We start from the raw sequence: 16,451 nt of genomic DNA, 5'->3' as shown, positions 1-16,451 counted from the left end.
TTATTATCCAACATATTCACTTATCCTGCCGGCCTGTTTACGTTGGATAAGTGAGACTCTACTGTATATTGATAATCTTAAATTATCTGCTTAGAACTGGATTATATGAGGCCCCTTCTTCACAGCTGTATAAAATGCACACTGAAGTGGATTATATGGTAGTGTGGAGTCAAGATAATCCAGTGCAAAGCAGATAATATAAGATTATAAATGGGTTATATAGCTGTGTGGAAGGGCCTTGAGTCTACACTGCCATATAATCCAGTGCAAATTAGATAATCTGTGGAAGAAGTCTAAGTGAGTCCTAAATCGGCCTGTCCCCTAACTGAGACCTGGCTGTCCCTTGGCTGGTTGCTAGGCAACCAAATGGGCAGAGATTAGCCCTCTAAACTGGCAGCAATTGGATAAAAAAATTATTGCTCTCCCTCTAATTAGGACTTTATTTTTCTTTTTGTTGTATCAACCTTGAGGCGTGGATGATGGGTTGTGTTGTCAAATTTTGAGGTTGGGGGGCCTGTACTTTTGTTGTTTTGTGAATTGCCGTGATGCCATCACTCTTTTATATATATAGATGAGATGCCAAAAATAATCAGAATTTTTCAAGTGTGTGCTCTTGGTAAAGAGAGAAACGTGTCATCAAAAAGTATGTGAATTTAGATAGTACGTTAATTTTACAGAGGAATATTAGTCTGTTTACTGCAGTCAGTGCTTTCATTTGGCATTTAAATAGAACACAAACTTGTTACTAGCTACTTACTGTTAACACTGCGCGTCATAAATTTCAGCTGTCCCTTATTGCTGTTTTGAAAACCCGGCAACACTATTCCCAACTCACTGATTGTTTTTCCTCCTGTAGATTTATAGGCACCAAGTGGGTTTTTATGAGGAAGTGTGGGGAACAGAGTATTGCTACAGGAGAGTTCCCACTTGCCATTCACCTAAACTAGTCTTATTCTCCCCCCCCCCCCCCAAGTCATTTTTGTAGCCCCTGGAACTCTTTCTCAGACACAGAAGGGGAGCAAGAATTGATTATTGTGGCCATTGCCTCTTTAACAGGAGACATGTGCTTTTCTTCCAAAAGAAGCATGCCTTCTCACACACCTAGTTTTAATAGAAAACATGTTCTCTTGTCAATGTTGAAATGTTTCAAAATAGGAAGTGACTTTCCAATCATTTCCTATTTTGTGTGAAAAGATTAATATGTTCCTTGGGGGATCTTTGGGAAGAAAAATGGCTCCAAAAGCTCCCAGAATTTGTCTGCCCATTACTTGCAGCACGAAGGCAGTTGAAAACTGAAGCAGAGGAAATATTCCCTTTAGCAACAACATCGACCCAGGTGGCAGGCAGCCTTCTGAAAGCCATATTTTATTGTGGGTTCCTAATTTTTAGTCCCCTCTTTACCATCTTAGTGTTATGCTGAGCAGTCTTTGCACAAATGTCAAATATTGAAATCTTATTGAGACAAATCACCATAAGCATCTTTCTTCTCCTTCTCATCCACAGCGCTGGGCCCAAAGGGGATAACATCTATGAATGGAGATCAACTATTTTAGGACCTCCTGGTTCAGTATATGAGGGTGGAGTTTTCTTCCTCGACATCACATTTACACCAGAATATCCCTTCAAGCCTCCAAAGGTAAGAAATGCTCTACATAAATCTCATTTACTGCTAGCATATGACTGGGCACAATTAGTTAACATGTTAAAAAGCCATCAATGCAAATCTCTTCCTAATATTTTTTCTATGTCTGAATGTTTCCCAATAAGAAACAGTAAGAAAAAGTGGCACCTAGCAGTGTATATAGATTGCTGGAACAAGATCTAGATAGTTTTGTGTATGTTTAAATGAATGCAGTTAGATCTCGCCTTCCCATAGCACAGATAATGGAGAGCATCAGTTCTAATGCATATCAAAGCAGCTAGTGAATGCAGTATGGTGTGATGGTATTTATTTGGATGCCAATATTTGCATTTGTGATTTTTAAGAATATTGCTGTAGTTTAGCTGGTTAGTTTATAAAGCACTTTACCAAAGGTAACTTTAATTTCCTGCCATAAAAGTGCCTTTGTATTTTTCACTTTAACGGAAAGTTCTACACTTATCGAGAGACACAAATATCCTATGATTATTTCTCTGATAGCCTTTTCTTCTGTTCATTTCTTTGTTTCATTGTTTTCCATTCAGTATAATACCATAAATAAAAACACAGTAAGACAGCTTTACCATAACACCAGCAACAGTAAAAAAAAAGTGCAGCAAAGGATGGACAAAGAGTTAAGACAATTGATGATGTCATTGCCTCTAAGTCCTGCTTGAAATCTTGGAGCCTTAACCTGTTGTCTAAATTACATTAATTAAGGAGTTAGCTTGGATTAGGTGCCATGACTGAAAAGGCCACAAACCTGGAGAAGCCAGTCCTTTACTTTAATCCCATAATTGTTACCAATGTCTTGTAGGCTTAACTCGGTGATCAGATTAATAAGTATTAAAAGCTGGTATGTTTGCTGCTGCTGATACTTATTAGATTGATAATAATAATAGATAGATAATGATAGATTATAATACCCACCCATTATATCAGACCAAGGATTTATTTTTCACTCGGGCTTCTTACAGAAAACTGTTGTGTGCCTTCACGTTGTTTCTGTCTAATGACGATCCTAAGGCAAACCTATCATGGGTTTTCCTTGCTTATATTTTTTTCAGCAAGGAGTTGTTTTGCCTTCCTCTGAGAGAGTCTGGATTGGGTTTCCAAGGCCAAGTAGAGATTTGAACTGGGGTCTCCAGAGTTGCAGTCCAACACTCAAAGCACTACATCATGCTGGCTTTCTTATAGCAACATTCATGGACTTGATCTAGCCAATTCCCTATTCCCCCCTCCCTCCCTCCCTCCCTCCCTCCCTCCCTCCCCCTCTCTTCTCTCTTCTCTCTTCTCTCTTCTCTCTCTCTCTCTCTCTCTCTCTCTCTCTCTCTCTCTCTCTCTCTCTTTCTCTCTCTCTCTCTCTCTATATATATATATATATAATGCCAACTTTGGCCTAATATGTGGTTTCTGTAATCTTATATCAACATAATCCAGCATTTATAACACTGCTTTGCTACGTTCCAGTAATTTCACCAAGGTCTAATTTAATCTTTTTTAAAACAAGAGCTGTCTGTTTGGCCAATAGAAGTTACTTGTTGCTCTTCAAGATTTTTTGTATGCTTGGTGTGTCTTTTACATATGCTCACTGATGCCTCACAAAATCTGTTTTGCTGTGGTTTAAAAACCTTTTGATGTACATATTCTGATTTTTTGTTTTATTTTAATCTGCTGTGCACAATAATCTTATAAAGAGCATTTAAATAATATTCTGCATTTATCAGAATGTGCATGGACTGGCAAGCAGTTTTACAAACTGTGAAATAGGTTCCTTGAAAACTATATATTTTGTTAATTGCCATTGAAATGCATCAATGAAGCACAACAGTTGACAAAAGGTTTATTCATTGGTGAAAGATCTTAAAATATAGTTTATTTGAATTTGGGAATGTTTGGTTTTGTCATAAGAAGGGGAGAGTTGATTATCACTTGTTGCTGCATATCTTGAATCGTTGGATTCATTTTGACGTTAACAGTTCTTTGTTGTGTTGGTGTGCCTTCAAGTCATTTCCTACTTAGTGTGACTCTAAAGCAAACCTTCTGGGTTTTCTTGTTAATTTTAGCTGAAAAGCACACATAGTACCAAATGTTGTGTTGACACCCAGGTGCACATCTATTTTGTTAAAGTTTATAATGTACTTTTTATCGTGTCAGAAGCAAATTGAGAATATACTGCAAGTCACTTCTGGTGTGAGAGAATTGGATGTCAACAGAGATGTTGCCCAGTGGATCCCTGGATGTGTTAATCCTGCGGAAGGCTTCTCTCATGTCCCCGCATGGAAGCTCGGGCTGACAGGAGCTCACTCCGTCTTGCAGATTCGAACTGCCGACCTTCAGATTTCAGGTCAACAGTTCAGCCGGCACAAGGGTTTAACCCATTGTGCCGCCGCAGCTCCTAGAATGTACAAAAATTAGTAGGACAAGGAAGTTCTCATTAATGTAGTCTAGATCTAGTCCATTGTTGCTAACATGTTCCTTCCCTATAAAAATTTAAAACTTTTATCTTCCCTTCTTTATGGTCTGAGTTATATAGCTACATTCCTGATAGAGAAAGAACAACTTTAAGGTGGATCCAGAAATTGCTAGCAAGTTACACTTTCGTTTCCCTTGAGACTTATATGTCCTCGATCAAAGCTAACCTGGAGATTGGACAAGATTGAAATTTCCCAAACATCTGATAATCTTGTTACAGATCATTAAAAATTAGTTTGTGCAGTCACTCTTCAGATCCAGGCATGTTTGGGAGACAGTTTCCAGACAAAATAATTCAAGTAATCTTGTATTCAATGTAGTATAAATTATTAATACAAGATTTTAGAGAAGATAAGTATTAGGATTACCTTACTTATATTATTGTCTTAAGAGTTTCTTTTTTCCTTTAGAGTTTGTAGCAATGTTTCTACATTTTGTCCTAAATATAGGAAATGAATGTGGGAGTTTTACTTTGGTTGTTGCTGTTATTAGTTGAAAGAATTTTTCTGACTCCTTTGTAAGCAAGTGCAGCTGTATTTCCATTAACAAAGTTGCTGTGTTTCTGAGCATTACTTCCTTTACAGAAAATTTAGTGCCACAGAGAAAAATATTGAAAGAAAAGGGAAAGATTCCTGCACGACAAAAAGTAGAGCAGTTCATATTTATTTCAGCAAACCTCTTATCCAAAATGAATATCATACATGTATGAAATGAAATAAACAAGTACCGCTAAATGAAAACATTTTGAATTTTCAAGCTTCCTCCAAATTGCAACCAGTAATTTTTTTCTTTTACCAAGCTCAATTTTACTTACAATTTCCATTATGAAAATATGTTTCTTTAACATACTCAGAGGGAAGCTGATGAGGCAGGCTGATACATAGCTCTCACTTTTGTCTCTGTTTTGTGTTCATTCCATGCTCGGTAAAGGATTCTGCAGGCAGCTGTTATTTGCCTTACCAGTTGTAGGCAGGTGACACACAGTTACAGTAAGGTCAACTAGAGAAAACTTCCATTTGTTTCTTCTTACAGCTTTATTGCTTTAATAGCATATATACCTAACATTGCTCAGGTATAAATGATACCAACCAAGGGAAGGGAAGGAATGAGGATGCTACCTCGGTTGCGATTGCTCTTCCATGGCTCTGGCTGGGCTGACACGGAGCTTGCAGAGCAAACATCTTATTTACAAGGGCTTTTAGAGGTATGGGAAATTTGTGATGTCATAGAAGCCCTTGAGAAACCTCTCATGAGATTTGGGGAGCTTCCTGCCTGACCCATTTTTTGTGATAAATCCCACTAGCATTTCAATTGGGATAATGAAGGATATGTGTACCAAATTTGGTCCAGACCCCTCAAACCATGTAGGAGCCTTTGAGGTACCAAGGTCCATACATACATATATACATACGTATTTTCACTTCTATTTCCATAGATTGCATTGTTTATTGCAGAATTGGGGGGGGGATCTTTCTCCAGCCTTCTTTCATATTCTTCACAATCTTTTGTTATTTGTTCTCAAACTTGATAGAGAACAAGAAAGAAAAGGTGAAGTCTGGGTAGAGATAAAAATACTTAGTCAAAAGGACTCTTTGCCAGAAGCTTTGTTAATGAAGATTTGGGTTTTTGGGCATTCCATGTTTTGTACCAACAGATACCCTACCTATTATTTCTTTATTGGAAAAAAAGGAGGAGTGGAGAAATGACAGGGATGGATGGGGTAGAAGAGAGTATGTTGTTGAGTGTGAATGAGCTCCCTCTATCAGCTCCAGCTCCATGCGGAGACATGAGAGAAGCCTCCCACAAGGATGGTAAAAACATCAAAAACATCCAGGCGTCCCCTGGGCAACATCCTTGCAGACAACCAATTCTTTCACACCAGTTTCTCAAGTTGCTCCTGACATGAAAAAAAAAATCTCATTGTAATCCCACAGGAATTTGTTCACACTACACAGTTCCAAATGTTTATATGGATGGATGAAATGTATGCGAAATCCCATTCTTCCAGTTCATTTATTGCAGGTCCCCATCATGGTTAGATTTTCGTCTTGACCTCCCAATATCTATCTTTTTTCTTCCATGTATTACTTAACTGGCTCAGAAATAGAACACAGATTGACTCCATGTATCTTGCTGTGAGTCTATGGGGGAACAAATGGGATAAAATGTGACAAATGTAATGGAACATACACCTGAAACATAATGGGAAGTGTGCTTTTTAGTCATAAAATTTGTGGCAAAAGGTTGCTAATTCCTGTTGCGTAATAAGGCAGTTGTCTTTAGAAAGCATGTGCTATATAACAAGTGCATTGTAAATTATGCAGTTAAATGCTAAGGAAGGAAAGGCTGGTAACTGCCGCAGACCCTGGCACCACTTAAATCTGATGTAAATCTGTTGCAATATAGACAATCGACACAAGAGGGCAGCAGTTCACCATAAATGTAGGAAGGTTAATCTTGTAACTATTCTAATTAGTTTTAAAGGACAAATAATAGTTGTAACCTAGGTAGGGAAAGTATTAGAATAATAATAGCTCCTTAAATTATATCAAATATGAAATTAAATCATAAAATTTAATTTCAATATTCACTGTAGAGCCCAGTTATCATTTAAGCAGAGATCCACATGGACAGGCATATTTCAATAAAAGGGGAGAACATTCAACAGGAGCCAGTAAATCTGACCCATATTCAAATGTGCTAAAGGTTAAATCATGAAAGTTTAAATTCAGAGACTTTGAATTTTAGGGGCTTTAGGACTATTTTCTACTTATGTCTTTCAATAATCATTGGCAGTGCTAAAATGAAGGCGTTAACACCATGTCCTTTTAATGGGGCCCATTTGGAGAACCAGTGAATTTACCTTAGTTTACTGAACAGAGCTTGGAAAAGCTACTTTTTTGACTCGCCCTTGATTTCGAAACATCCCATCCCTTTTTGAGTCCTTAGCAGCACTCTGCCCCATCTGGTCTTATACAATAACAATCAATCAAGTTTAAGACAAGGGAATGAATGGAAGGCAAAGTCAAACACATTGGGATATGCTCCCAGTTAATATGATGGCAGTGGGGTTTAGATATAATAACAGTGGTTCCTCTAAAGTCTCTATAAATCAGGAAGGGATGTGTTGGATTCATCAGCATAGTTCCAACGTTCTCAAGTAGGCAGATAAAAGTGCTTAGTGCAATGTTCCTGATAGTTAGGAGATATATAGGTCCTATGCTGATGTGCATTAAAATTTATTCTGAAATGCTATGTATGGTGCTTTGATCTTTTTGGGAGAAGGTGTGATATTCTGGTAATTACTAAATAAACTCCCATAATTCCTCACAAACATACCAAATAATGAGAACTGATGGAAGTTGCAAATCATCAGCATCTAGAAGACCAGACATTCACCACCTCAGATGTAAACCAGCAGTTCCCACAAACCACTGGAAGCTGTTATGGTCATTTTTCACCAAGTTTGTGACAAAATACACAATGTTGAAGATTGTGAAATAATATAGATTTCAAATATCACTGCTGTGGACAAAGGCAGCTAGGAGAGGAAAGTGTCACATGTTGCAGGATCTTTGTGATCCCCTTTTTTCTCTGAATACTGTATATACTCGAGTATAAGCTTAGTTTTTCAGCCCTTTTTTAGGACTAAAAAAAAACCTCCTCGGCTTATACTCGAGTGAGGGTCCTGGTGGGCTTATATTCAGGTCGGCTTATACTCAAATATATATGGTATATTTATTATTTTTCTCTATTATTATTGGTATTGTTACATTTATTTTTTTACTCTATTAATTAATATTATTAACTTTATTATTTTACTCTATTGTTGTTACTTTTACATTTATTTTACTCTATTTTTATTATTATTATTATTTTACTGCCTTTATTATTATTATTACATTTATTATTTCACTCTATTATTATTAAAAGGATACATAAGCACATTTACATTGAAGAAGATGAAAATAATGATTTAATCAGAGTTGAACAGTCATATCTTAAATTACAGTTTGATGTAAAGATTCAAAAATATTTAAACTACTGATATCTCAATTAATGTAATTTTATTGGTATCTTGGCTTATACTGAAGTCAATGTTTTCCCAGTTTTTTGTGGTAGAATTAGGTGTCTCAGCTTATATTCAGGTCGGCTTATACTCAAGTATGTTCGGTACTTTGATCCTACTGATATGGCCCATGATTTGAAGAAGAATGTAACTTATTGATTACATGTATGCTGCATCAGAATCACATATTTCGGCTCTTTTTGCTGAGAAAGATCTCACATTTCTTGAGCATGTTCTCTTGTTTTGTCTTGAAGTATTTAAGTTAGTTTTGTTAAAAGGAATTATTTTCACATACTATCAATCTAAATGTACCCAATATCTCTATGCTCGTTTTGTGCGCTGTAAATAACTTTTTTTACAGCTGCTCCCTTTGTTATATTTATACATTAACGACATTTTTCCCACTATTGTCACCTATCAAGTGTCATTTATTTTTTGTCTTAGGTTTTGTAAAGATAAATGTTTTTTTTTAAAAAAAAAGTATTTTCCCAGCCGTATTTATTTATCATGTCAGAAGCAAACCGAGGGTACAAGTTGTAATGTATTTGCAAACACAAACAAAGTTTTAAAAAACTTGACATTCTACTAAATGACCTTTAATCAGTAGCTGGCCACATGAAGTGCCTCTGGCACTGCTGTAAGAATGTTCTCCATAGTGCATGTAGTTTGCTTTTCTCCACATTCACATGCCACGGACTCCACTTTGTAGCCCCATTTCATAAGGTTGTCTCTGCATCTCGTGGTGCCATAGCGCAGTCTGTTCAGTGCCTGTTTTAACATGACTTACCTTGTCTTGGGGTGGGGGTGCTGAGACAAAGCTATCGGGAATCAAATATGAGGTATGAGAGATTTCTACATTATGTCCTTATTTCTTGGTATTCAGCCTCTGGTTTTTGTTAATGTTTACAGTAACTGGGAAAATTAGGAACAAAATGGATGAAAATGAATTATGAAAGTGAAGAAAGGAAGTTGGCAGACAGGAGAGAGTAGTTTTGTTAATGGCCATAGAATCAGAAGACAAAGTAAAATCTTTTGCTTGTTTCAACAACAACAAAATTCCTCAGAGTCAAAATACTTTTGGTGTGAATAAGTTTTGCATTCCTTGAGCTGCAAATTGTAAAAATACATCTGCTCAGTCCCCAAGATGGTGAATAGGATTTCCAAAATCATAAAAGAAGTCAATTAAGAAACCCACGTAGGTGCCATGTCAAATCCAAGCCGCTTCTGTTTTATTTAGGTCTTATTGATGAACATAACAAAGCTGCAAGTGAATCAGGGAAAGTTCACAGACTCCCCATAGGCAAGATCCTCCCTCAGGGCTATATAAATCTTTGCATGTGGAGTTACATGCTGATTGTGTTACACAACCCTTGCGCTGAATGACAGGGCTGCACAGCTGGATACACAAATGTACTTCCTTATGGCAGCCACACCACATCCATAGCTCTGTTTCTGTAACATTGAATTGAATGTAGACATTGTGAGTTGGGCAAAAATGTCCAACTGATTTTGTTGGGAGATTTACAAGTACATAAGATGCCAACAGGATTGTGACCTATGAGTTATTTAGAAAAGACACAAAATAAGTCCACATACACCACATATCCTATAATTTCCAACAAAAAGAGAGAATAGTTGGTTTGAGCACTACAGAACACCAGTGACTTGCACTAATAATTTTAACTGAGGCTAAGGCCATAGTTGTATGACATAGAGAGCCAGGGATTTGCAGGAACCCATGCTTAATATGAATGAACAGCACACTGAATGCACACTGCCTGATCACTGATGCTTGCTATGGAAGCAGCTAAGCCCACATCACAGAGCTTTACTCTGTGGTTTCTTTATTGTGTCTCATGAACCAAAGCACAGCTGTTGATCTATTTTGCTGCTCTGCTAACAAACCAGAAATTGAATCCAGAACGCAGCTGAAATTTCCATACTGATTCTGTATTTGGCTTGTTGGGAGGGCAATAAACTTGAGTAACCACTGTGCCCAAGTTTGCATGACATTATGAATGGTGCAAAACTTTGATTTGCTTAGCTGCTTCCCTGGCAATTGAGATCAAGTAACATAGTAACATAGCATTCCTAAAATAATATGGCTTATCATGTTGTGCAAATTGGGCCCATGTCTACATTTAAGCATGAAGATAGCTTCTTCTAAACCAGACATGGGCAAACTTGGGCCCTCAAGGTGTTTTGAACTTCAACTCACACAATTCCAAACAGACAGTAAGCTGGCTGAGATTTCTGGGAATTGAAGTTCAAAACACCTGGAGTGCCAAAGCTTGCCCATGTCTGTTCTAAATTGAGTGGCAGCCCATTGTCTTCTGTTTGATACCCAGACTGTTCCTCCACAGCTCTGCTTTGTCTCCATGTTCTTTAACATACATATCAGGGCTGAGATTCATATGTCCCCGCAGATGTTGGATGGCAGCTCCATCATTTTTCTTTTCTGTTGTGTACAACATTTTACTTACATTTGGAAACTGGTGTTACCCAAATGCTGATGACGCCTCCCTCAAATAAATGATACGTTGGAACTATTGTTATGGCACTACAGTATGGAGAAAGTAAATGTAAAATCACCCTAGCCATCACCATCACCAAAATATAACTAGTATAGGCATTTTTCGGGGTGACATAATAGTTGGGTCTACTGACGGTTAACAAGCCATGTATACCATGTTTCATAAATTACTAAATTAATAAAGTACAAAGTCGCAGAAAGTTTTATGAATTAAGTAACTGTAAAATAATGAAAATATTTGTCCACTTCTGCTTGAGGATAACCTTAAATTTTTAACAATGAGCAAAACTTAGGCTAGTAATTAATATTGTGTATACACGAGTAAGGCTTTAGTCAATTAGGCAGTATTCTTCATTTAACTCTTCCTACTAGTTTGCCCCCTAGATCTCTTAGGACTTAAAAATACTTTCACCAATATGTGGGTGGTTGTGATAGAGCTTAAGGGACAATCTGATGGATTCCTGTTCTAATGTATGTTCCAACGGGCTACCAAAACCTATAATGATACAGGAGAGGTAGAGATATGAGGTCCCGTGTCTGCCCGTCCCCCACATACCGTGTTTCCCGAAAATAAGGCAGTGTCTTATATTAATTTTTGCTCCCAAAGATGTGTTAGGTCTTATTTTCAGGGGATGTCTTATTTTTCCATGAAGAAGAATTCACATTTATTGTTGAACAAAAAAAATGAATATTTATTATATACTGTACAGTAGTTGTCATCACAAACCAACATAACCAAATCAGACAAACTATGACTCCTGTCAAGAATTTCTTGTTACTACCATTATTTCCATGTACAACTGGTATGTACATTTACCAATCCTGCATGCTATGATGTTCTGTTTGGCGGGTGCCGGGCATGCTTCCAAACAAAAACTTTGCTAGGTCTTATTTTTAGGGAATGTCTTATTTTCGGGGAAACAGGGTACACACACACTGGTAAGAAGTCATCAGTTTTACATCACAATGTTGTGTTTCAAATTGTTCATTTCTATTTGCTTGATTTTGGATTTAGTTGCCTGCATTCTAGTAAATTATCTAATTACACATACCAAGGCTGAATGGTCAGATCAAATAAGTAATCTTTCAAGAACTGTAAAGGTAGTACGATTAAACAATTGCGGCTATCAAAACATGTAATTATTGTTACGGTTTTTTTAGTCTCTTGCTTGGTGGATTTTTGCTATTTTTATTAAACCACTGACAAGAGGGGGAAATTCTTTTTATAGCCAAGGGCTATATAGCAGGGCAAGAGAAATGCATGCTATCCTTCAGATGACTATAGCTTACCAGTAACTGGAAGGCAGTGTGATAGAAGTGATTTGTAGGCAGGCTTGGACAACTTCAGTGCTTAATTTCTAATGTGGGAAATGCTGCAGGGCCTGTCTGGAAAATCCCAGACAGAAGCTACTTATGATGACTGAGTCAGAGAGGCTATAATAATTTCCTTATGTGATTTCTTACTTAGGTTACCTTTCGAACAAGAATCTATCACTGTAACATTAACAGCCAAGGAGTGATTTGCCTGGACATCTTAAAAGACAACTGGAGCCCAGCATTAACCATTTCTAAAGTTCTCCTCTCCATTTGCTCACTTCTCACAGACTGCAACCCTGGTAAGTTCCTGAAGTGGAGGGCAGAAGGGACTGTAGCTGTCACAGAAATGGCTGGTTTCAAAGCTTCCATTTCCACGGGTGTCCATATGCATAATTAATTGCAAAAACCACTATGTACCTTTTATACAGGGTTGTGCAGCATTGTGGCCCACACAAGAGTATCCCATGGTAGAAAAATGGCTGCTTTGGCCCAGTACAAATTTGGAAACCCAAGCCACTGCCTGGATCAGTCCTTAAATTATGATCAGCCCCCATTCTCACTACATAAAACAAATCTTTCAGCTTGTTCTTGTTTTAGCCGTTCATTTTAAATTGATGATTCTTAGCCTTCTCAAAAGCTGCTTTTTTGCAGAAACAATGAACATGTAATAAAGAGTACAAAGTGGTTCCAAACAAAAAGCATTTTATGTTTTGTAAAAGAACTTTTAAAAAACTGTCATTGTTCCCTCACTGAAAGTTACGTCCAGACTGTAATGATTTTGGTCTTGGTTCTCATCTATTTTTTGCTCTTTCCTGTGACTCCTCCCAATTTCAGCCATACCCAAATCATCTAACAGTGCTTCTCCCACAAGCTGCTTTACCACTGTACCTCTCTTTCTTCATCCAGCCTCAGTTTATGTTCTGAGGACATCTTATGAGCCCAGAGGTTTTGCTGCTTCTTGCTAAATGGGTATTTCCAAAAATAGCACAGGAAAAAACTGATATTTTTTTTTAAAAAAAGGCAGCAAACGGAAAATAGAAATTCCAATAAGGTAGAATATGTGCATCATTCACCACAAGCACATCAGCTGTAAAAATACAAGTAGAATCAAGTTTTAGATTTGTTTTCTAATGTATTTTGCTAAATAATTACAAGAGATCCTGAAACTTTCACGAGGAACTTTCCATTAATAGTGTTTGCTTCTGCAAAGCAGTAGAGTAAAGAAGTTTACAGCACACTATTTGGCTTTTTGTCCTTTTTTATACTTCCTGTACATTGTATGGAAGAGTTTGAATAGGTTGAGCATATAATTTGTCCACATGGATTAGTAAAATGTCCAGCTTCAAAACAATTGCACTGGCACTTCTTTAAATTTTTAATGGCAGATAGTTTGATAACAGTTTCTGATAGAATGTTTCCACATGAAACATTCCATCAGAAACTGTTCCAATCCATTTCCACATGAAATACATTTATAAATTGATGCTCAATGAGTTTTTTCTTTCTTTTTTATTAATTAATTTTTATTGAAATTAAAAAGAAAGATACTGGTTTACATAAAAAGTAGGAGAACAATATAAGTATAGGAAAGTAGGAAAGAGTAATGAGCATTAAAAAATGGGAAGGGGGGAAAGGGGGGAACGAGGGGGGGAAGGGAAAAAAGAAATTATTTGTGACTTCCATTCTTCTTCCTTCTGTTTAGTTACAAGCTAAATCTAAACTAAATAGTGTCTTTACAAAGAAAGTGTTCTTTCCCTTTCAGAACTTTAAGGTTTTGTAAAATAATCTTCAAAAAACCAGGTTTTTTTTATTCCACTGCCATTATTTTCATTTAATAAGAATGTCTTTTCTCTCTCTTTTCTTTCTTTTTGACATTTTCAACCTTGCTCTCAATAAAAATGTTGATTTGACCATATCCTTTTTTTTGTTATTTTAATTGTCCAGTCCTTTATCTTCATTATACTATCCCAATTATTTAAGTAGCACTTTATTTGTTATTCAGGATCATTCATCCGTTTTTTTCTTTTTAATAATCTTTGCCAATACCAAAAATCTAGATCAGCTATTTAAGTATACCTAGATACGTAGCTGATCTAGACTCTTGCCCGTAATACAAATAGTTAAACGTATAAACCATAGAGCATTGTCTATCTTTGAGGGCAAATCTCCTTCTTTCAATGATAACCAAAAGTGTGCTGTATCCATAGGAACACCAGTTGTCTATACCTACACACTCAGTCAGAATGATGTTCCATGTTACGGTGTAAAATTGAGACAAACTGATCTATCACTTCAGTCACTGAATTCGTGTTTTAAACGTTCCTATCAATGTAAACGTTTCTTTTCAATGCTACTCTTTTTTATACCCCAAAAACCTGTGATGTGCTGGGATTTATCCTATTTTTATTTTATTTTTCAGCTGATCCCCTGGTTGGAAGTATTGCTACCCAGTACATGACTAACAGAGCAGAGCATGACAGAATGGCCAGACAGTGGACCAAGAGATATGCTACATAAACTGGATTTTTGTCAAATCCTTGCGTTAAATCGTCTGTGATGGAAAGAGCTGCTTAGGGGTGGGACAGGGAAGGGGAGAAACTGATAAAAGAGTAGGGTATTTCTATAACAGATTTTATTCAGTCTTTTATTTCCTAAGATTTTGTTGTTGTAACTTAAGGTATCTTGCTACAGTAGACAGCTAGAATGGGGAATAGCATATTTTAAGACTGTCATTAGTGCAGCAATAGTAGCTCTGATATAGCACCAAGAAGAATGTAACCTACTTTGACAATTGGAGGGGTGGGTGGGAAAAGGGGTGTTTGGTTACTTGTGATAGGTAAAAGATTAAAACAGCTTAATTTTGTACAGGTACATATATTTGGCATTTATGTAAAAGTTCTTTCGAGAAGACTCGCTACGTGCTTTTTTTTAGTTTTGTTTTATTTTGTAAAAAGATGTTGGGAATATTTTACCCCCAGGGAGGTGGGAGAGTTTGGTATTTAACAGATCCTTTTAAAAGTCTGCCATCTGATTGATATGAATATGGCGGTGCGGCTATAAATTGCCTCGCCTAGAATAGGGGAAGTAGTTAATGTGTTCATTTTTCTATGCCAAGTTACCTTTGTGAAAATAAAGGTTTTGATTGGGACTTAGGGCAACCTGTAGTGAAATACCTTAAGCTGTTTAACTGTAAGGCGTGGAATAGGAGTCACTCAGTGGATTGGTTGTATGTTGTGGGCTACCTAAGTCTGCATTTGTTACTGTGCTAATAAAAATATGTACAAAAAGCCCACATCTCTACTTCTGGCTTGCTGAGAAAGATCTGTAAAGCCTGGCAAAGAACACCACAGTGAAGTCTGCAAAGGTTTGTGAATGATGCCCTATTCAAAACACAAAACATTCTCTACATCAAAAGTGGAACTTCTCAAATGTAAGTGCTGTTCAAGCATCGAATTAGCTGCCTTGGAGAATGGTGGCTCTTCTGCTTTTGAGGTTGTTAAGAAATGGTTGGATGGCCATCTATCAAGAGTGTTATAGTTGTTTATTTCCACTAAGGGTGTAATTCTTAAGTCTCTTCTTGAAGTTAGAAACACATACTTTCTGCTATTTTCTTCCCACTGTGAGAAAGTCTTTGAAAAACCACACTGTTTTTTAAGGCTACAGTATTCCCTCACTTATCGCTGGGGTTAGGTTCCAGGACCACCTGCAATAAGTAAAAATTCGTGAAGTAGGGACACTATGTTTATTTTAATATTTATACATTATTTTAATAGTTATACACTATTTTAAGTCTTTATCAACCAATCGTGTGTTGATAAATCGCCGCCTCCTCCTCTTCCTCCTGTTGCTGCTCAGGCTCCTTTTTTCTCCCTTTGGCTTCTCTTTCCCCCCTTCCTTAGGCTGTAAATTGTAGTTTTTTATGATGTATAATAGTCTTTTAGAGCCTATTGAAAAAACGTGAAACAGCGAATCCACGAAAAGTGAACTGCGAAGTAGTGAGGGAACACTGTATTTGTTATTCAGAACTTATTGAACACCATATTCTCATATAGTTGTTTTGCACAGAACAGCATTTTCTGTACAGAGTAAGTCCTGAACTGTGAGGATTCTCTTTAGCCCATAATACTTTGCATTAGGTTTTCTTAATACTCAAAAAACATTTTTTGACCATTTTACACTGATAGAAGGATCTTGTGATCCCTTCTGAATCTGTGCTTCTCTGATCCTGTTTAGTCTGTATGGTTCTCTGCGTATGTTGTCTCTGATTAGGAGTCCAGCATGTAGTACAAGGTGGAGAACATGTAGCTCTCCTTCAACCCTAACCAGTGGTAAGAAATGGGAGCTACATCCTGAGAAGGGGTGAGCAAAACTGAATTTGGGACGTAGTTCATGCCACCTATTTTCAGTGAACAAATGTG

The 16,451-nt window shown here is 37.0% G+C and overlaps 1 protein-coding gene across 1 annotated transcript in view; it reads left to right on the top strand.

Moving 5' to 3' along the window:
* Window positions 1–15,323, top strand: part of ube2e1 (ubiquitin conjugating enzyme E2 E1) — an 85,030-nt gene extending 69,707 nt beyond the window's left edge. Inside the window, exons 4-6 of the mRNA XM_003226221.4 lie at window positions 1,504–1,636; window positions 12,185–12,332; window positions 14,453–15,323. Of these exons, the coding sequence (XP_003226269.1) occupies window positions 1,504–1,636; window positions 12,185–12,332; window positions 14,453–14,550 (379 nt within the window). The 3' untranslated portion in view covers window positions 14,551–15,323. The remainder of the gene's footprint in view (window positions 1–1,503; window positions 1,637–12,184; window positions 12,333–14,452) is intronic.
* Window positions 15,324–16,451: the final 1,128 nt, after the last annotated feature.

Source organism: Anolis carolinensis, chromosome 6, assembly GCF_035594765.1.
Source record: "Anolis carolinensis isolate JA03-04 chromosome 6, rAnoCar3.1.pri, whole genome shotgun sequence".
In the NCBI taxonomy this organism is placed as follows: domain Eukaryota; kingdom Metazoa; phylum Chordata; class Lepidosauria; order Squamata; family Dactyloidae; genus Anolis; species Anolis carolinensis.
This window is presented reverse-complemented; position numbering and strand designations above follow the sequence as displayed.